This window comes from Gadus morhua, chromosome 20 (genome assembly GCF_902167405.1).
Source record: "Gadus morhua chromosome 20, gadMor3.0, whole genome shotgun sequence".
NCBI lineage: Eukaryota > Metazoa > Chordata > Actinopteri > Gadiformes > Gadidae > Gadus > Gadus morhua.
The window spans coordinates 13,291,260-13,312,988 of NC_044067.1; the positions used below are offsets into that span (position 1 = coordinate 13,291,260).

General features: G+C 44.9%; 1 protein-coding gene across 4 annotated transcripts; it reads left to right on the forward strand.

Moving 5' to 3' along the window:
* Positions 1–1,139: 1,139 nt before the first annotated feature.
* On the forward strand, positions 1,140–21,665 carry LOC115533680 (interleukin-1 receptor type 1). 4 transcript variants are annotated; one of them, XM_030344296.1, is made up of 12 exons: positions 1,140–1,333; positions 7,510–7,593; positions 7,979–8,228; positions 8,474–8,669; positions 11,148–11,319; positions 16,761–16,823; positions 16,954–17,107; positions 17,497–17,651; positions 18,079–18,222; positions 19,032–19,187; positions 19,285–19,622; positions 20,992–21,665. In XM_030344296.1, exons 2-12 carry the CDS (start codon positions 7,512–7,514, stop codon positions 21,343–21,345), a joined length of 2,064 nt encoding a protein of 687 aa, XP_030200156.1. In that variant the 5' UTR covers positions 1,140–1,333; positions 7,510–7,511; the 3' UTR covers positions 21,346–21,665. The 4 variants fall into 4 exon arrangements, with proteins under 4 accessions (XP_030200156.1, XP_030200159.1, XP_030200157.1 ...); XM_030344299.1 differs by lacking the exon at positions 1,140–1,333 and adding an exon at positions 1,988–2,339; XM_030344297.1 differs by lacking the exon at positions 1,140–1,333 and adding an exon at positions 5,409–5,744.
* The last annotated feature ends 64 nt before the right edge of the window (positions 21,666–21,729 follow it).

Sequence of the window (21,729 nt, forward strand, 5' to 3'; positions counted from 1 at the left end):
TTCAGTGTGATACAGTCAGGAAAATTAGTTTTAATTTACGATGGTCTATGTATTAGCAGAAGATATTCTTATGTCTAATCCCCGTATTTTGGGTACTTCTACGACGACACCAAATTGTTCCTGCCAAATCCGGCATATCTGCAGAACAGGTTATGTATTGTTCCTTATTGACTTGTGTATTTATGACGTCATCATTCGATATACGCTTGGCATAATGCCAAATTTGGTTTGATCGACTTGGTTTGTTCCATCAATCCCCAATGGTTTGATCCACAGCCTCGGCCCCCCTCCCCCCCTGCTATTGTGTTAATTGCAGGGGGTTGTGTGTGTTGATGCGTCACACACTACTTATATGCCCCTGAGGGACAGGGGTTGATGCGTTAGTGTTTACACTGTTTGTGGGGATGCAGTGCTTTTCTTAGACTGTAGCCTGTATGTGGGGATGCTGAGCAGGTCTGACACACTACCAGTAGGCCCCTGTGAGGTGGTGCTGCATGTGTTAGTGTTTGTTTGTAATATCACCAGCAACATCCTCATCCGCCATGCAGGAATTAGTTGCATGTAGCAGTGTGGTTGAAATTCTACACACCACACCTTTAAGGTTTCAGTCTGTGTGCTGATATTCATCATGGTTTTTATGGACCTATTACTAAGACACATTTCTATGCGCAGAGAATACAATGATAACCTAATTGGATTTAATTGCTTTGGATTTTTTAAAATAAAGGGAATCGCAAAACTGCGCGAATACATTCAGAAAAGGTCAGATCGATGATGATTGTGAAAGAACACCCTAGAAAACCAGTGTATAGACATAAAGTATGTGAAAATGTCATGTTCAGAAGCAGCTGGTGTATTTTTCTGGCGGGGATGGCTTGCCATAATACGCGTCTAAATGATGCCGTTTTCTGGCGGGGATGGCTTGCCATACCATAGTGTGTGTGTGTGTGTGTGTGTGTGTGTGTGTGTGTGTGTGTGTGTGTGTGTGTGTGTGTGTGTGTGTGTGTGTGTGTGTGTGTGTGTGTGTGTGTGTGTGTGTGTGCGTGCGCGCGCGCGCGCGTGTGTGTGTGGGTGGTACGTGTCTCTGTTCCCGACTGTTGCGCAATCAGATTGGGACACCCAGTTTCTAATACTCTTCAGGATATTGCACCACACGCTTCTGTCTAGAAGAGGAACTTCGGAGCTGAGAACTGCATACCTAAGCGTTCAGCTAGCCCAGCGTCGGAAGACCTGTACAATATCCTGAGAAATATGTTTTCACGAATACTTTCCACTGTCACTTGAGTCCGGAGTCCTCATTTCGCCGCTGGAAGCTTGGCACAACACAAACCTGGTAGGACTTTTTAAGAACTCAATCTTTGGCGTTGTTGTAACTAACTAACCGCTTTGGACGAACACGTGGGTTGTCATCAATTGTCTCTACATCAACTAATTGAGTCAAATCCCCATTGACAGATTGACTGCTCTTATCAGATAGATTGATATGGTGTCAAATAAACACCACACAAAAAATAGAATTTAGGAAAAAGGAGAGAAAGTGATAACCACTAAAGTAGGCCGAGGCACTCAAGTGGGTGTGCAATTAAAAAGCCTTTAATGTGATGTAACATTAAAGAATACTATCTTACACCAACGGGTATCTGCGCTCTGCCTTCCTTAACGTGTCTATTTAGGAGTCTATAGCCTACACGATAACACGAACACAAAGTAGCACCTTATCACAGTTTATATCAGGTTCTCGTGCTTTCCTCTATCGGCTGCTATGAGGGACTAGGGTGACCAGATGTCCCGGGACAGTCCCGCATTTCCATGACTTTGTACACGTCCCGCAAATTGAGACGTTGTCCCGCATTGTTATTGACAGTCAGACTCGTTTTTTTATTTTTTTTATGGAAATGCGTGTTTTATAATCTGGCAATTATCAAATAGCTGTGTGCGGAGACAGCAGTGAGGATTGTCATCAGGTGGAGGGGCGGGCTGTTTGATCATGTCAATCAAACTGGGACGCGGACGCCGGTTAAGGGCACGCGCACCGACAAGAAACAATCAGGTCAGAAAGGCAGGAGATATGGAGGAGAGCGCGACCCGTACGACTAAAAGGAAATGCAGCCACAAGAAAGACAGGGAAACCTTATATCCCTGGGTGAAACCAGTGCAAGGGGAGTCTTGTAAACTAAAGTGTTATGTGACGTTTGCACAAGTCCATTTTCCATTTCACACGGAGGTGAATTCGACGTCGCAAACAACGAGTCACAAACAACGGGTTGCTCAAAAGGAGGCTTCCCAGTCCATGCATTACGTTCCTGCTAAAACCCAAACAAGATCCAAACGCAGATAAGGTAACAGCAGCTGAACTAGCTAACGTTACACACACACACACACACACACACACACACACACACACACACACACACACACACACACACACACACACACACACACACACACACACACACACACACACACACACACATATTTGTGTGTGTGTCTGCTAGGAAGCGTCTTCTATTGTCCTGCATACTTCTGGGTCTCCATAGGAAATGTTTTCTCAGGTTGCGGTCAGAGGGGCCTTCCATCTGAACCATTTCATCCTCCTCTAGAGGCTCTAATGTTTAAATTAACTCTGGGATGTATCCCCTCACATGGTTCCGACCCGGTGACCTATGACCTATAGGTCAAGTTGAATTAGCTAGCTCACTGATAATCCCTAGAACGTCTAGGACTGTTGTACACGCGCACACACGCACACACACACACACACACACACACACACACACACACACACACACACACACACCGGACGGAGGTTTAGTATAATGGTTGTATCCAGCGGAGGTCAGAGGATCTGAGGTGAAATGGTTTTAGAACCAAATCTTATGTTTTAGAAAGTTCCAGATTGATCAGAATAATAACTGCTTGATAGTATGTGAAAACGGTCTCAGAAGAAAGATGATTTATATTTAGTCTGTTAAACTAAGATGTTATTTTGGGTTGAAGGTAGTTTTCTCTCTGCTGTTGATTGATTTAATTTATATAGTGCTTTTGTAGACACTCAAAGACGCTTTACAGAAAAAGGGGGGGACCTCACTAACCGTGTTAGAAAGATGTTTGATACAGGACGCTTGTATTTCCAACACAATAGGCATGTAAAACCACAAGACACCTGATGATGTGTGTTTAAACCAGACAGCAATAAGAGAATGCTGAGGGGACATCTGTCTGTTAAACAGTTTTGGAACAAATGTTGGATGGTGTATTTGGTGTCTTTTTGAGTTCACCAATAAATTCTGTTTGTGGTTGACCTCCTTGACATCGTCAAGTTAGCATCACTAAATCAGCAATCTCTCAGTGCTCATGTCGACAGATTGTGAGCTTGTAGTGGGCTTTAAGTGGTTCTGTACCGTTATAAAGACATACTTGCTACTGGATGTCACTCGCATATTAATTCAATCATGTGTGGTGAAAGGTTCCCACAGTGGTGGAGATTCTCTGGAAATACATCTGATTTGACTTCTGACTGCCCTGTGCATGTTTTTGACATTAAAGTCTGTGTTGATTTTTAATGGTGGGAACGGAAAACATAAATTGTTTCACTATGATAATCCAGAAGCAGACACTTATAGCAGTTAAGAGCAAATCAAGACCCTGAATGTTTATTTATGACGATTTTACCTTGAAGGTGGTTTTATATGGCGGCAGGGACTCAGGAGGTATATCAGGTTGCCTGGAAACAGAAAGGTTGCTGGTTCGTTCCCCAGTTCCTTCAATTCACCCCAAGTGTTGAGATGTCTTTGAGCAAGTCACCTAACCGTAACTGCTCCTGTTAAGCTGATGCATTTAGTTGACACCCCCTTTGGTGCATGTGTATGGTGTGAATAGGTGAATGTAGCGTAGTCATTTATTTGCATTCAATATTATAAATGATATACTACAAAAACTAGCATTAAATAATTGACTTTATTAATAAATTAATAATTACATCCAGGTTTGTAATCTATGACCGGACAATAAATATGTAATACAGAATATAAAAAAAAGTCCTATGGATAATGTTAAAGTTATACTATAGTTATACTTTAGCTATAGATATCTATATAGATAGATCCTTTTGTGTGGTTCAGTGGACCATGTTTGGGAAGGCAGTAACCTTATTACATCTTATCGACTTATTCATGTGATAATATTTAGCACGGGATGGAACTGCAACACATTTTCCCTGCATGACTAACCATCTGACACATCATATCCTAAACAAAACATGCTGACACACCACCACCAACATAGCATCCTAACACCCCATCCCTAATGGAGCATGCTAACTCACCACGTACAGTACACATAGAATGCTCATAGACCACGGCTTGTGTAGCAGGCTGAAAAACCATCGCTATAATAGCATGTCACCGAAGAGGATTACTTGATTATGTGGGTTTTTTTGTTCCAGGTTTAAAGTCAGAATTCCAAGCATCTCGTTCTTATTGATGTGAAAGTATGACCAGGAATGATGCATTCTAACATGGAATGTCAGAGTGTCATTGGCACACAGTGTGTATTAATTATAGGTTGTGTTTGTTGAACCTTCCGAGTCAACATTATATTCATTATCCCAACATCATAACTGTTATGTAATTAGTTATTATCAAATAACAGACAGATAGAAGATGGACAGAGAGAGAGAGTGGTAGAGGCAGAAATAAAGGGTGCAAGAGGGAGGTAGAGGGGTAGAGAGCGATAGAAAGAGAGAGTGGGGGGTGTAAGAGGTCATGATGTAAGTCCTGATCATTACGTGTTAGTTTCCAGAACAAGGACGCTAGTTGACCAGCCGATATTTGTTCTGTACCTTTCCCATCCCATGAGCGGGAAACGCACGCTTCCATTTCACAAGCTTGACCTCTCGTCGGGACCTTGGGTTCAGTTGTCCGTGTGCATTTTTAGACAAACATGCTCTCAGCAAACAGAAGTGAGCGTTTTCGATTCCCCTCCGCCCGCTGCTTTCCATGGACAAAGAACTTGTGAAAGAACATGTTTTTTTCACAAGTAAAAGGATGTGTCATGTGCTGTACCAGGGCTGTTGTGGAGGTCATGACCCCCCCCCTTCCGAAACATTCCCCTTTACTTCATCAAACCAACACCCTGGGGATGAGTCACCTCGTCACCTGCCTCGGTCTGTCAGGTGACGAGTTGTGATCAGCCTTAGGGTTCTGCACCGAAAACTGGGACCAACTCCAGATCCTTTACTGAGGTGGAGTGAATGACTGCGCACAGATAGCGTGCACACCGGCTGACGCTGTTCCGCCAAACCACTTGAACCTGTGTGGCTCCTAGAGTCCCAACCACCACTCAATGGCCACACCCACCTTCTCAATGACTCCGCCCCCTCCCTGATGTTAACGGTATGCTCTGCATTTGAGTCAGTGCACCACAGTAACCAGACGTAGCAGCAGCACGTCCAGGCCCTCTCTTATCCCACGCTCGGCACCCTCCCCTGGGCTGGATTCCGGATATCTGACTTCTGCCGGAGGAGGTTCTCCAACCTGACTTCTAGATTCTCTCTCTCTCCCTCTCCCTCTCCCTCTCCCTCTCCCTCTCGCTCTCCCTCTCCCTCTCCCTCTCGCTCTCTCGCTCTCGCTCTCTCTCTGGCTGATCTTGGAAGTTCTTGGAAACAAGGAGGCTGTTACTATTTGTTCCCATAAACTGTGAGCAGGGTTATTCTGCTGCCGTGAGGATATCGGACCGGTAAGGAGGTGAGGTGCGGAGGATTATAGGAGGCTCTAGTGGTAAGGGTGTTCGACACCCAGTTGAAATGTTCTGGGTTCATCCCCGATATCTGCAGTCTATCTGTAGGCATCCTAGAGCAGTGTTTCTCACTGCTCCTCAATCAACATGCAATCCTTCAAAGTACCCCTGGGAGTACGCGTTACCCTAGGGGGGTACTTCGAAGGTGCACTTGGAACATTTCTAAAAAAGGAAAAAGAATGATAATCTGCAAAAAATAACTACGTCACTAATTGGTTTGACGTCCCCAAGCTCCGACCCCCCTCTAGCTTTGTACTTTTGAAGGGGGAGAAATAAGCTAGCAGTTGTGTGACGCGAGCAGTGTCAGTAAGCAAGTCAGTAAGCCAAGCAAGTTTGATTTTATTCAAAACAAAGTGTTCTGACTTTAGTGCAGGCCAAAAAGTGATGCCAAAGCCATGTGTCATTTTTCCTTCCCCAAAAGGATTTGTGCCTGTGAAAGGGGAAGTTTGAGGGTACATCTGTAAAATAGAGTGAGCTGTCATACATGTTCCTTAATGACATGTGTCTGAATTCATTTAAGTAGCTTTGGATACAATAATCTGCTAAATGTCTGATAGTGATAAATAGGAGATGACGAGCTGAATCCTAGGACGGCTCCTCAGTGTAGCTACATCAGCATACTCTTGTGTACCTCAATCTGCCATCTCAAAAACTCAGCGCTATAGGTTACTTTACTGGATTTATATTTGTTTTAAAAGCTTTACGTTTTGCATTTAACACTGCAAATGACCTTGATTACATTCATCTTAATGTATGACTGTTTACATTCATGAATAAAGATTTGAATGAAGTAGGCCTAACTGCCTGCGTGCCTGCCTACCTGCCTACCTGCCTGCCTGCCTGCCTGTGCCCATGCATGTGTGTATTAAGCTTCATTGATTCGCTTCAATTGGTTCACCGTTTTACCACAGATGTGCGGTCATAACTCAGATATTTAGTACTTGAAATATCCATGTCAATTTAGTACACAAAGAACAGGCTAAGTAAAACTTGGTACAAAATTGCAGGTTCAAGGCTGGATATCAAATTGCACGTGATGGATTGACCCACATTGTTTTACGCTCCTTAAAATGAGTGAACGTCTGAAATACAGTGAAGAATGAGTAGCGGGTCAAATGTGCATTCTACTTTTAAGCTCTCGTGAAGTACCGTGTGTATTTTTATAAAGTGTGTCAATCTACAGTTCTGAAGAAAAGAAGGTTGCCATGGAAACCCTTTTTGAACCGTGATTCAGAACTTCGAACTACCCTTGACAGAGCTGACATCCCAGCATGCATAGAGGTGGAAAAATACTAGATACTGCAGGGTATAAAATAATTGTATGTGTCTGTGTGTGTTGTACAATGGAAAGGTTCTAGGGTAATGCTACCTGTGAGTCAGTCATGATTTATAATGAGGTGGTGTTATGGTGGTACACTAACCGTCACAAGAGCATAGTTGAGCACCAAACCAGGGCTTAGTGCCAGGCAGTGACCGTACTGGATAGTGTTTGTTGATGAGTCATTCATTCCTTGCTCGCTCACTCTACCAGGGAAGGAGGAGGCTGGTCTGCTCTTGACCAAGAGAGAACTCACACACCCACACACACGCACAAACATGCACACGCACACACACACGCATGCCAGTGTCTGTATATCAACACATGTTTAACATTCAATGCACATTAATAATAGGTTGTGTCCCCTATACTCAGTGTGTGATTGTATCCCACAGCTATGGTCCAGAGACAGCTCCTGGTCCCTCTCCTCTTCCTCTCATGTGTCCTGTGTGTCCTGGCAGGAAGTGTTGTCATTCGTGGTGAGTAGACCAATCAGCACAGGGCTGGACGGTGTCTTGAGTCTCCAGCATTTCAGAAACCACCAACAATGTTTATTACTATCAAACGTCCACTCAACAGGAAGCTGACGTCATATATTTTGATATGATGGTTAAGATAATTTCTGTCCTGCTGCACAAGATAAAAATAACTTCTTCGGAATTCAACATTTATTTTGAAGCTGCAACAATTTAAATTGAAATGTGACTCATAATATAGTGATGATATTTAAAACCAGCTTCACCAATTCAGCTACTGCTGGTGTGTGTTATGGTGTATAGCTGTGTGCGCTATGGTGTGTGATGTTGCCTTGTGGTGCTCAATTATTGTTGGTTTGTGATGTGTGTGTGTGGTGTCATTTTGCAGAGAACTGTTTCCCCCGTCGGCTGCCTGTGATCGTGTTCTCTGTCCCTGGTGATGTGGCCATGCTCAACAGCACACTGCTGTCCCCCAATGTCTTCAACTACACTGCACTCCCCTATAATATCTCTTGGTACGATCCGCACAATGGGACGGAGATGGTAAACCAGACCGGTCGATTCCTACTGCGGGGGGAGACGCTGTGGCACCTGAACATCACGCTGGAGGACGCTGGGGACTATGTGTGTGTTGTGAGGTACTGTTTGGTTTAAAGAGTTGACATTTGTATGCAACACTTCAACCTCCTTGATTTCCTACATTGCTGTGTATTCCTCGAAAGTCATGAAGGAAGATTTGGCTTAAGTAGGCCTAAACATGAATGTGGGTGTGTGTTTGTGTGTTTAAGCATGTGTATGTTACAGCAAATTCAGATAAATTGGACCTACCTTTCTGGGGGATTTTGTCACAGGCCTGTTCAATGTCCATCCGTCTCATCAACAGAACCCCGACTGGTTGTTTCCGACAGGCCATCCAACTGGTGGTGGACCCCCCTCTGGGGGGCGGCATTTGTGGGCGACCCAAGAATGCCCACCAGGTGCTGACCGGCAGGTCGCACGATGCCCTGACCTGCCCCCTGGCCCACTACATCAGCAAGCTGGACAGCTACGGGATACCATCCTCCATCAGCTGGTACAAAGTAAGCCTTTCCCTGGCCAGACACTGACCGTGCTGCTTGAAGACATATTGCTACTTGCATCAGATTATTGTTAGGTTTTTCTGTCCATAACGTCAACTATGGGCCAGAAAGTCAAGGCTCTTTGCTGATGCAAACTCACGAGAGAGGCCACTGGAATGCAAAGTTATATCGTATTTTCTTAAAGGAGACATATTATGGTGTTTTCCCATCATTAAACATAGTATCTGAGTTCCAGAAAACATGTTTTTGAAGCTGTTTGCTGGAAATAGCTTTTAGGAAAAATCTAGCCCACCGCTACTCCCCTCTGTTTCAGTCCCTTCAGAATGCGCTTTTTCTGGTGTCTGTAGCTTTAATGCAAATTAGCTGTTGTCCATTGACCAATGAGCTGTCAGACTGAACCACAGCATGGAGGTGAAGGGATTGTTGCTCCTGGAGCTCTATGTTTATATAATATAATATAATATAATAATAATAATATTATATATGGGTATTTATATAATATTATAGCTAATATCACGGCCAAAAGCTATGTGCGCCTCTGATGATGTTATGATTCATAAAGACTGCGTCTTTATGAAGAGAGACTACGTCTCTGATAATTTGATAACAAGTACAGACTCGTAGTGTGGTGTATCTTGGCCATGATTGAGAAGAATTGGGGGAAAGAACTTTGGCCTTGACTCTCTGAGGTCTATATTGAACTGCGACATGGAGGAGAAAGGGATTGTACTCCCGGAGCTGAGCTGCCGGACTTGCCGCCTAGCTCCCCGCGCCGGAGCTGCCAGACTGCCGCCGAGAACTACCCCTGCGGGACCTGCCGGTTTCGGCGGCAGTTCAGCGCCCGGAGTTCACCCGCCGGAGCAGCCGGAAAGCTTCTGCCGCAGTTCAGCTCCCGGAGTACACCGCCGGAGCTGCCGGACTGCCGCCGAAGCTTTGGCGGCGGCCGGACAGCTTCGACGGCGACCAGACTGCCGCCGAAGCTTCGACGGTGGGCAACAGCTCATTTGCATTAAAGCTACAGACACCAGAAACAGCGCATTCTGAAGGGACTGAAACAGAGGGGAATGAAACAGGCGAATAGCGGTAGGCAAGATTTTTTTTCGCCGGCAGTCAGTGTTGTTTTAATAATATGTCCCCTTTAATATAATTGTGTCTACACTCTAGAATCATGCTAGACACATTGTTAATATAATGGCGTTTACAATCTAGAATCATGCTAGACATTCTAGCATGTTGATAGGCTCTTATGTCAAAAATAGTGAACTGAACTTTAATCAAAGCTAGGGTAGGCAAATTGGAGAACCAGTCGGAGTAAGCTAGATCTTGAAAGTATTAAACCGAAGAAACCCAGTCCTCCCTTTGGGGCTCGCTCCAAAGCCACTCCTCTAAAACACATGACAAATGTGCAAGCTTTAGTAATAGGTCTGCCTAGCCTTGTGAATGATCCAGTAAAGGGCAGAGTGCACACGGGTAGCTGGGCAATAAGGTAAACATAAAGGAGAGCCATTCAATCATTTCATTTGTGTCAAATGAAATGATTGACGACTTTTTACAGGCACTGTGACAGCCACTGATGCAAGATTTTTTGATTTGATTTATCGATTTGTCTCAGTGAAAAATATAAGAAAATGCGGAACACCATAAATGTCTGTCTTATTTGATCTTAGATTAGTTCTGCCCTGTGTCGTTTGACTACTAGATGATGCTCAAGTCATGATGTGATCTAAATTCTATAATGTATGGTTACTGTTTAACAATCTTTTTATTCATTGTTTCATGTGATAATGTGATCTTAAGCCCAGTTCAGATCAATGATTCTCAGCGAAACTGCTTGAATCCGGCAACTGGTTGCGAGATAATCACGAGATTATTTTGCGGAAGAATCACAAGATTATTTTGCAAGATTCGTACAAGGTTCATTCTGAATGCGGAATTTTCGCATCACTATAAAGAGCAGCAATGTGAAGCTGTATGAGGTGGTTGCACTGAGAAAAAGAGAGACAATTTGAAAAAAAATGACAAATTAATGATATCGCTATGCTTCTTGGCAACTGATGAGAAACAAAATATCAATGCAGTGATGTTTTCACTAGTTACATTGTTATGATTACCCCTTTTAAAATAAGTACTTACAATGTCAAACACTAGGTAAAGCAGGTGGGTCAGGACGTTATGTAAAAATTATAACGTGCTTTTAATAACCACCGTAAATCTTGCCGCAAACAGATGATTCTGTTAATGTTAATAACCCTTAATACGTTGTAAACCCCACCATTAAAGATACCCCACAAGATAAAGCTTTTTGGATTCCATCCAACGGCATCAGTCGCTCTTCAACTAACCAGTTCACACGGCTGCAACTTTCTCTGGGACGTTGTGCAACCAGTTTCTTTGATCGCAGAATCTTTGATCTGAACTGGTCCCTGGGCCAAGGAGCCATTAGGTCAAAGGGTCACGAGGTCATGTGTTCTCCTACAGGGCTGCTCCCTGATAGAGGACGGGGCTGGCAGGTTCACCTACCGGCGCATAGCCACACTGAATGTGGAAAAGGTGACTCCTGACGACGCTGGCTCCTACACCTGCACCCTGACCTTTGACCTGGCAGGGGTCGCCGGCTCTGTCTCAGAGACCATCAACGCAGAAGTCATAGGTTAGCATGGGGGAAAACTCACTCACTCATTACAAGCTAGTGTTTGTTATAGCTAGTTAATGTGGAAGTTTAGGTTACCCCAGTTTAGTTTAAGACTAGCTCAGGGTAATGGAGGTATAGGTTAAGGTTTATACTACTTACTGTTACTAGGACGATACATTTATTGAGCTGCGAATCATGTGAGTAACGTTACATCAAATGCTATTGATTGATGGTAGTTACCCATAATGCTAGTTTAGAGTGACGCTAGAAAAGTTGTGCTTTGTTAATGGTAAGCTTATAAGCCGTAGGTTGTAAGTAACCGGTAAGCCGGTAGTTAGCCATGCTGTTTTAAAGGTTGTATCAGCGATTCTAGGCTGAAACATAAATTATCTCATTCATCTGATCTTTCCTCACGATCCGCTAGCTGCCTGCCCCATAAGCAGGCGTCAAAAGTTTGCGGAAAGGAATGTTTGCGTCAAAAGTTTGCGTGAACGAAACCTCATGCTGTTATGATTCTACTTCCGTTCGGCAAACTCGGGCCAAATTTGATTACAAAGTTGCCTAGTTGGTGACGTATGGTTTACTAGTGACGCGAATGAACATGGCGGAACATGAACGTCTCACTCAATACAAAAAAGAATCAACCATCATATCACATACTTTACTATTGATTGACGTTGTAACGTCTGTTGGCAATACTTTGCTCATTTTTAAAAGTTGTGTACTGGTAAACCAGCTCTAGATAAGCGGAAGCGTTGCCTTCCATACAGTGGCAATACTGTGTGTGATTCTCATAAATAAAAGCAAAAGGATAGTAGATGATAGGCATCAAGGAAATAAAGGCATGCAAACTTTTAGATTCCCAACCGGCTGTTTCCAAAAGCAGAGGCCGAGTGGCTATCGGGAAGATCGGGAGAAGCACTTTATCACTACGCCAGCCATGATTTGCTGGCCACGTCTTACGCAGCCCGGGTCAGCCCCCTATATAATTATCTGACCGTGCGTACTGCGTCATTCAATTACCTCTTCTCGCTCAGAAGTAACGATCTACGATACTACTAAGTGCCATGGTTCTATACTACTGTCCACAGAGTGACGGCGCTAGTGCCTACTAAGCGGTAGTCGACAGACTACCGCTTTGGCTTGTCGCCAAACAACTATCTTTAACCAGCCTGTTTCCAAACAGTGGTTACTCGCTTCTACAGTGGCTAGCTTGTATCCAAACATTAGTCGACGGGAACATCTAGCTGCAAATCTAACTACATCTAGCTGGAAAGCTGAAACGTTTAGCTGGTAAGCTAGACCAAAACCGCAAAGCTTCAATAGTAAAACAACTGGCCAGTCTCCAAACGGCAGTTAAGCCATGGCTTCCCCCCCTCCTAACACGAAGGACGAAAAGCCTGGACGGGTGTGCGTTTGCGGGAACCATATATCTGAGAAAGATACCCACCTCACATGCAACGAGTGCCTCAGGCTGAGACATTACCGAGAAGCACCTCCTATGGGTACCTGCGACCACTGCACATAACTCCCAATGAAATGACTCCTAATTCACCATGTTAGCCTGACAGACGAAGACCCATTGCTGTCGGAGTCCCCCATTCCTAGCGGCCAGACTCAAGTAGCCACAGCGGGCGCAAGCATCGACTGGGGTGAAGGATGGAACCAGAGGACCTAAGGGCAATGACCGAGTCCGAATACCTGGAGGGCTGCGATGCCCACGATGAGCTTGACTCACTCGATGGCTCGGACGACGCAGCCCTGTTTGAAGAGGACGGCGAGGCGATGACAACGGTTCCCCGGCTATCGGCACGAGCCTGCACGATGTGTGCAGGTGATCTGCCACCAAGCTGGAAATCCAATGGCTAAGCGCTCCACCCGAAAAGACTGGTTCCCGGTATGAAGGCAAGCGTTTACCCCGGTTGAAAAGCGTGGAGAGACAACCTCACCCCTTATTCCCCGAGTGTGTGGAAGAGGCACCGGGTCACCGCCATTCTCATCAAAGAGCCCAATCCAGGGGGGAGCCACGCTGGAATGCGTAGCCATGGAGCAAAGAGGACTGTTCAAGCTGCCACTTGTGGAGCCGCTGGTCGCTCACCATCTCCACCTGGGTCAGAAAGCCCTATCCACATCGTCCGCACCGAGCTTCCCGTTGAAGACGGACGGTCTCCAGTCTTCTATGACCGACAAGGCATACAAGTCTGTGGCTCTTGGTGTGCGAGCTCTCAATGCATTATCCTTGCTGATGGCGTATCAGGCTTAGCTACAGGACGAGATTTCAGGATCGGGAGACATAGACCGCAAACTCTGGGACGAGATGTGTGTCGTGATCGACCTATGCCTCCGGATTCACCGATGCGCCGTGCAGGCTTCGGGAAGGGCTATGGGCACCATGGTGGCGCAGGAGAGAGCACGTTGGCTCAATTTATCCAACCTCTCTCACCGCGAGAAAGTTTAGCTCCTGGACATCTCGGTGGATCCAAAGGGCTTGTTCGGCCCCGCCACCACCATGCAACGCCACTGTGAGGAAAAGAAACGGGAGGGTGAGGCTCTGCAGACCTGCATGCCCTGGACGCAGCCTCCCCCCGCTCCAACCTCCCTGCCATCCTTTGCACAGGCGGTAGCTCGGCCTCCGCCGAACTACAGTTTTCCGAGACGTCCCGGCTCGCATCACAGACCTCCAGCTGAACCTTACTGTGCGTTCACACCAAACGCGACATTTGTCCCCCGTTCGCGCTGTCGCCAAAGTTTTGTCGCGCCACAAATCATAATCTGTCGCTGTGCAAGTTTTGTCGAATTTGTCGCGCCACAACACGATAACTACCATTGCCTTGTCTTTACCTTTTGTGGAAGAGGGAGAGACGTCGGAGGACCCGACGCATTCTATTCATAATATTGTAATGACCACGGAAGAGGCAGTGAATGAAATATTGATTAGACAGAGATTTATTAGATGGGCCTACCTAATAAACCGTTGGAACACACAAGACCCGAAACCATAGCCACGCCAGTAAACAAACCCCGAGAAGCCCAATCCCTATGAGAGCTCCCCGCACTACGGCCATCCGGAGACGCACAGAGCTTTTGGCCGTGATCTTATTTATACAATTATATTATATACTATTATATATAGAGCTCAGGGAGTCGCAAACGGCAACAATCACTTTCTCCTCCATGCTGCAGTTCACCCCGGATTGCACTGCGCTGAGTTTGACGGTTGAACGCCGATTGGCTGTTACTTTACACATGTCACTCAGTGGCCACGCTGTTGAACGCTGATTTGCTGTCATCACGGGAAATTTGCGTCAATGTTGAAATATTTCAACTCGAGCGAATTTGTCGCGGCACAAATCCTCGTGAACGCGCTCGCCTGTGCATGGCGAAAGTGTGGTGCGACAAGTTTTGTCGCCGGTTGTCGCCGGTTTTCACTCGTGAAAAATTCGCCGGATACGCGTCTCTACGTTCACTTTTTATGGGATCTTGTCGCCCCGTCGCGTCTGGTGTGAACTAGGGATGAGTCGGTCGCGACCGATTCGTTCACAACGAACGAATCCCGAACGTGAACGACAAGAACTGGTTCCCCAAAACAAGAAGAACTGGTTCTTTGATTCATTTTTTTTAACATAAAACAAAAATATGGTCACGTAAATAAAATATACAAACGAACAGCGCTTCGTCTCCCCGCGACCTTATATCGATTGAGTCTACAACGTTCTCAAAGATTCAGCCAATGAGAGGTATTAATGGTGTTGCCATGGCACCTGGGTAAACAAATGACAAGGTGGTACCTTCGAATTTGCGCGCTTTCTCTGTCTGACGTATCTTGGGTCATACCATTCGACGTGGGGCCACTCATATATCCCCCTACATTTCCGAAAATAGACTTGACCTCCATCTGTTTATTGGATAAACGCATTTCCCAATCCCAGGAGTCTTTGCTCCATTCTACGTTAATTCAAGAACAAACAAAGAAATTAAACTGCAATTCGTATCTTTTATTTATGCTAGGTCAAAATGTGGATTAGCTAGTAAACTAGCTCCAGTAGCTACCGCAGGATAACAACAAACAGAAGCGTGCTCTGGGTCACGAGCTTTGAGTACATGCACGCGCACGAAGGGGACACTCGCGGGGAGCGGGGGAGGGGGAGTGCAGTACGACCGTTTGATTGACGTACTTACTGTCCAATGCCACTCGGTGGTTCTGAAAATCATTGGCTGGAGTTTTTCGAGCCCTTCCCATTCCACAGATGATTAACTTGTTTAATTTTTCATGTCAGTAGGCTTCTAACTCAGTGGCTGTAAGTGGGTTATGATAAGGATTTCAAGTAATTTTTAAGTAAAATTACACCGTCAGAGCCAGGGCGTCAAACTGGGCTGTTCTCAGCATACCGCAAAAAAATTAAGAGGGTTCAAGTTCCAGTCCCCAAATTCAGTTGAACCACTACCTGGACATTTGTGATGGACAGAGCTGCTTTTGGTTTTGGGCCATGAACAGGCACACCCTCCCCTCTTTGTTCAAGGTGGAGGTAAGAGTTATGGCAGTCCCTGCATCAAGTGCACCTGTTGAACGTGTGTTCAGCCATGGCGGGGTGATAATGCGACCCCATCATTCAGAACTCAGTGACAAAGTACTGTCAAATGATTTTCTTTGCAAATGCAATACATTGTAAGTCGATGTACGTTGCGAGGAGGCAGCAAGATTGCTACCAGCTTTCAGGCTTGTGTATTACTATTTCCCCTTCCTACAGTATGTGTATGTGATATTACTTTTGAAATATTCTTTTTTTTCATGTCTGATGCCATGTGTTGCAAATAATATTCTACAACATGTAGGGAGATTGAGTGATTTACTTGAACTGTTCTCATATACAGCCACCTAGAGGTTCTATTTGATTCTGTTCATAGGTTGGAGGTAATGATCATAAAAACCTTTTCAAACTATTCACATAATGGTTTTGGAATGTTTTGAATAGTTTGAGTTATTGTTATTGTTAAGACATTGTCATTGTTAATGTTGAAATAAAACTCAACTTATGAACCACTCTCTTTACCGATTTTTAAATGTGGAAACTGGGTTAGATCATCAGATTTTTGAATGACTTGACTTGTGACTTGCTTGACCTGAGCAATGACTTGACTTGTGACTTGCTTGATTCTCACCACAGTGACTTGGGACTTGCTTGAGACTTGAAGGTCATGACTTGAGACTTGCTTGTGACTTGCACATGAGTGACTTACCCCCACCTCTATACATAAACAAATAAAAAAAAATATATAATTTTTTTTCAAGGAACAACAAAATAAAACAAAACAAAAACAAGATTAATTGAAAGCAATAGAAAATAATATTAGTTCAACTACTTAAATTACTTTGAAGTAAGCTAATGAGCAGTGATACTCGTTAGCAGTAAGCTAGATACCAGCGCTGTGCTTAATAGCTGCTACCATTTGTCTTTCAGATAAATATGCTCTTCTTCCTGAAGTCCACGCGCCAGCCAATGAGAAGATCAAGGCTAAGATTGGTGAGTACCGAGAGATCTCTCATTGGTTAAGGAATGATAAAAAAAATCTTCATCCAAGGTATGCAAATTGTGTGTGAGTGGGTGTATTTGTTACTCTATTTATATTTTTGTGTGTTTGTGTACTCTGTAGGCTTCAGCTTCAGTAAGTTGTGCAAGGTGTTTGTTCCCTGCGTGGGGAAACACAATGTGTACGTAAAGTGGGTGGTCAACGACGACTTCATCGAAGAGCAGGAAGACGACTTCATCGGAGAGCAGGAAGACCGCGTGTACGTGAAGCCTAGGCAGTGAGTAATAACGCCACTTAGTGGGAGCTGTGAGTAAATACACACTCTCTAACGCCACACTCTTGTCATGAAAATGTTCATGTAAATTTGGTTTATTTGTTTTAAGTACCTTCCAAACCATATGTTTGTTTTTGAAGAAAAAACGCACCAGAAAACAAAGAGAATTCAACAGGATAAGAAGAAAACTAAACGAAAACTATATAAAAGAAAATTAAACAACATAATGAAAACATTAAAAAAAATTACATTTAAAATGTGAACTTCAGATATAAAAAATCCACAGGAAGTCCGAGGTTAGACTCCTGGTATGTTGCTGACACTGGTTCTGGTGTGGTTCTGACCCCTGGGTCTGGTTCTGACCCTGGTTTCTGTTCTTTGTCCCGGTCCAGGTCTCATAGGGTGGAGATGCCCCGTCCAGGGAATTGGGAGGAGCGTCTCCTCTGGATCAAGGAGGTGCGGGAGGAGGACCTTTACGCCAATTACACCTGCCTGGCCTATAGCGCTCGTGGGATTCCCCACGCAAGCTTCACCCTGCTGCCCGCTGGTGGGTGTGGGAGTGGGGTTGGTCGTGGGTGTTTTTGAATGTCTATGTGGGGGTCCCTGAGAATGGCTCAAATTTCTCTCTCAGGAAATCCCGGAATACAGAAATTGTCGTTCCACATAATTACGCTTGGTAGATAAAGGTTGTGTGTGTGTGTGTGTGTGTGTGTGTGTGTGTGTGTGTGTGTGTGTGTGTGTGTGTGTGTGTGTGTGTGTGTGTGTGTGTGTGTGTGTGTGTGTGTGTGTGTGTGTGTGTGTGAACCGCATAAATAATTCCACTGTAATTTTATATATACTAATGCCGGGGTTGCTGCCTAACTAGGCTCCCCGCTCAGCTAGCTTGGGACAGACTCTGCGTCAGAATGCACCACCATGATTATAAGCAAAAAATGAAGCCTATGTTTTGTCAAAAACATGGGTGTGTTCCCCAGACCCCGACCACCTGGTCCCCATCGCGATGTCTCTGGCCGGAGTAGCGCTGCTCTTCATCTCCACCGCGGTCTTCTACTTTCTGTTCAAGTTGGACATTGTGTTGTGCTTCAGGAGGGCCTTCCCTGTCTTCTACAGAAACACAGGTAACGCACTTTTCATTTCGGGCATTTAGCGAGACGCTTTTATCCAAAGCGACTTTCTCCGGTTGATGCATACATTCACACACCGACGGCGGTATCAACCATGCAAGGCGACAACTAGCTCACCAGGAGCAGTTAGGGTTAGGTGTCGTGCTCAAGGACACCTCGACACTCGGAGGAGCTAGGAGGAGCCGGGGAGTGAACTAGCAACCTTCCCCCCTACCTCCTGAGCTAAGGCGACCCCCAGGTGACACAGACGTCAGTCGCCCACAAGGTTTCCATTATGTTTGCGTAGCGGCTTTTTCACACCTTCGCGCTTGTTCTTGCACGTCTTGCGACACACACAAACACACACACACACACACACACACACACACACACACACACACACACACACACACACACACACACACAAAACACAAGCCCACACAGAATAGAAGGAAACCAGTAAGGTACCAACCGAGATATCGATGTGACAGGAAGTTATACCACAGTGGTTAGAGATGGAGTGTATAGATGAAACAGCCAAAACCCACAGGACACGTACACGGCCACCGTTCAGAATGTTGGGGAGCCAGAGCTCTACCCTGAAGCACGTCACAAAGAGCATTAGCCTTGTTTCTCCACATGGATGATCGGCTTCACTGGGTGCATATTGTGTTTTTCCGAGTGATGTAGTTGGTTATGCAGGGTTTGGAGTCGTAGGCTACTCTAAAGTTAGTTTTGTTTTTAAGTACATCCTCAAATATGGACATGCAGGCAACTGTGCAGAGGGACAACAAGACCGACTAATGGTGTGCTTTTGTACGCAGAGTCGGACGGGAAGCTGTTTGACGCGTATGTGATGTTCCCCCGGAATGCTGGGAAGGCGTTGGAGTCGTTCGCCCTCCAGGCTCTGCCTCTCGTTCTAGAGAGACGCTGCGGACACAAACTGTTCATCCCCGGGCGAGACTGTCTGCCTGGACAGGGTGAGACATACACACACACACACACGCACACACACACCCAAACACACTGAAACTTCTTTCAGCTACTGTATGATGTGTTTTCTGGTGTTCTTTTCAGCCCTGGTAGACTCGTTGGAGGAGAACATGAGGGCCAGCCGTCGCCTCATCCTCATCTACACTGCCTCCACCTTCACTGGTTGCCATGACGCCAACGACGACTCTGGCGGTTGCGGCAGCGAGACGGTTACTGTGAAGAGCTCCAGCAACCGACCTCACCCCAGCATCAACACCTACTCCAGTATTTCCCAGGGTGATGGGCACACCCTGCCTTCCCAGACCCCACCTGGACACAGCCTCCCTGGACCCAAGTCTGAAGGGCAACAGAGCTCTGAATGTCAGCTGAGCTTTGAATGTCAGCTGGTCATGCACAAAGCACTGCTGGAGGAATCCATCAAGGTAGGAACCCCACCTGGTGTTACCTGTAAGTAAGGAATGCTGATGTCAAGTAAATCTGTAAATCGGACAGGAATTTAAACTATGAATATCTATTCTGACATCATAGTTATTTAAAATAGTACGTAGTAGTTGCACAGTGCATCTTCAATCAGTAGTGTGCGGTGACCCTACATTTCAGTTGGGCAGCCTTATTGCAGCATGCAGGGTTATGCTTATTTGCATGACACGTTAAATTCAACTAGAATCGCCACCGTCATCCACAACTTTATGTTAACAGACAAAAAACTATTGATAGTTAATGTGACAATCACATTATTTAAATTGCCTTGGATCAAAGATTTACAGAGGAACTATTTTTTTGGGAGCATGCTTTTGCAAATATTTCGCTACCCATCCTGCCTATAAGGACGGCACGTGCCTGTCTTCAATGTTATGCTTTTGTTAACTGCATAAATTATATTATGATTATAACAATGTTCATTATAATCTTGCAACGATGGGTAGATTACAATCTGGTTGTTATGCTGTTTTAGATCATAATCTGGTTGTAATCCTGCAGAGATTATGATCTGATTGTAATGCTAGAGGAATTATAATCTGGTCGTAATGCTGTATATTATAATTGTTAGTAGGCTAATGCGATATATTATAATTTGGCAGTAATGGTGTATTTTAGAATATGGTTGAGGTGAAGTAGAGATTAGAATATGGAAGTTATGGTGTAAATTAAAATATGGCAGTAATTATGTAATTACAAAATGCTTTTTTTTTATGTAGATAAAAATATGTTTTTTGGACTAGAATAGAATATGGCAGAAGCGGTGTGGATAAGACAACGGATGTAGTGAAGTAGGGAATAGTTCGTGGCGGTTATGATGTCGATTAGAATATGGTGATAATGGTGTGGATTAGAATATGGTGGTAGGAAGTAGTAGTGTGATTACGGTGGTTTGGGACCGTTTGGATTAGAATACTGTTGAGGTGAGGTAGGCATAAGTATATGGTAGTAATGGTATATATTAGAATATGGTTGCTGTAAAGTAGACATTAGTATATGGTAGAAATGGTGTGGATTAGAATATGGTTTTAGTGAAGTAGACATTAGTATGTGGTGGATATGGTACGGATTAAAATATGGTTGGAGTGCAGTAGAAATGAGTATATGTTAGTTATGGTGCAGATAGAATATGGTTGTAGTGAAGTAGACATAAGTATATGGTAGTAATGTTGTCGATTAGAATATGGTTGTAGTGAAGTAGACATTAGTATATGGTAGTAATGGTGTCGATTAGAATATGGTTGTAGTGAATTACACATTAGTATATGGTAGTAATGGCGTGATAATAATCTGGGTGTCATCTTCATCAAGGTGCTGCTGGTGGAGATGGAGGAGGTTGGGCCGGACCAGCTGGCACTCTTCCCTCCGTCGGTGCTCCACCTGCGGAAGAAGCAGGGGGTGCTGTGCTGGTGGAAGAGCCAGAGGAGGAGCAGGGTGGGCTGGAGGAGGTGCAGGGGAAGAGGTGAAGAGGAGGACGGAGGGGAGGAAGAAAAGGGCAGGCTGGACTCGGGGTTCGGAGCAGAGAATCTCTCTCCGTCTCGGAGGTTCTGGAAGCAGGTGAGGTACCACATGCCCGTCAGGGGGAAAAGAACCACCTACCCAGCGACCATCTCGCTGCTGAGCCTGGGGGGCAGAGGGGTCAGGGGTCAGCCAGAGAAGATGTGAAGGACCAATGGGGATTCAGTCCGGAGGTCGATGCTCATTGGCTCTTACAAAAACAACAGCAGAACGTAAGAACGCCTCTAGGTGGATGCTTCGAATGTGCCGATGGTGGGGAGAGAGGAGGGATATCCGTTTCTATTACGTGTTTAGAAAATTGCTTTGTCATTTTCATTGCCATAAAAACTCCATACTTCTTCTTCTTCTTCTTCTTCTTCTTGTCCATGGACTGTGTAAAATCGGATTAAGTTGGAGGAATAATGTGTATTGTATATATGTATTATAAATGTGTAAATGTGTAAAATAAAAGTCTTTACAAATCATAATCCCAAAATGTGCATTTATTTCCTCTGTGGCTAGTGATTATTGGACGTAATGTAAAGAAAGGGG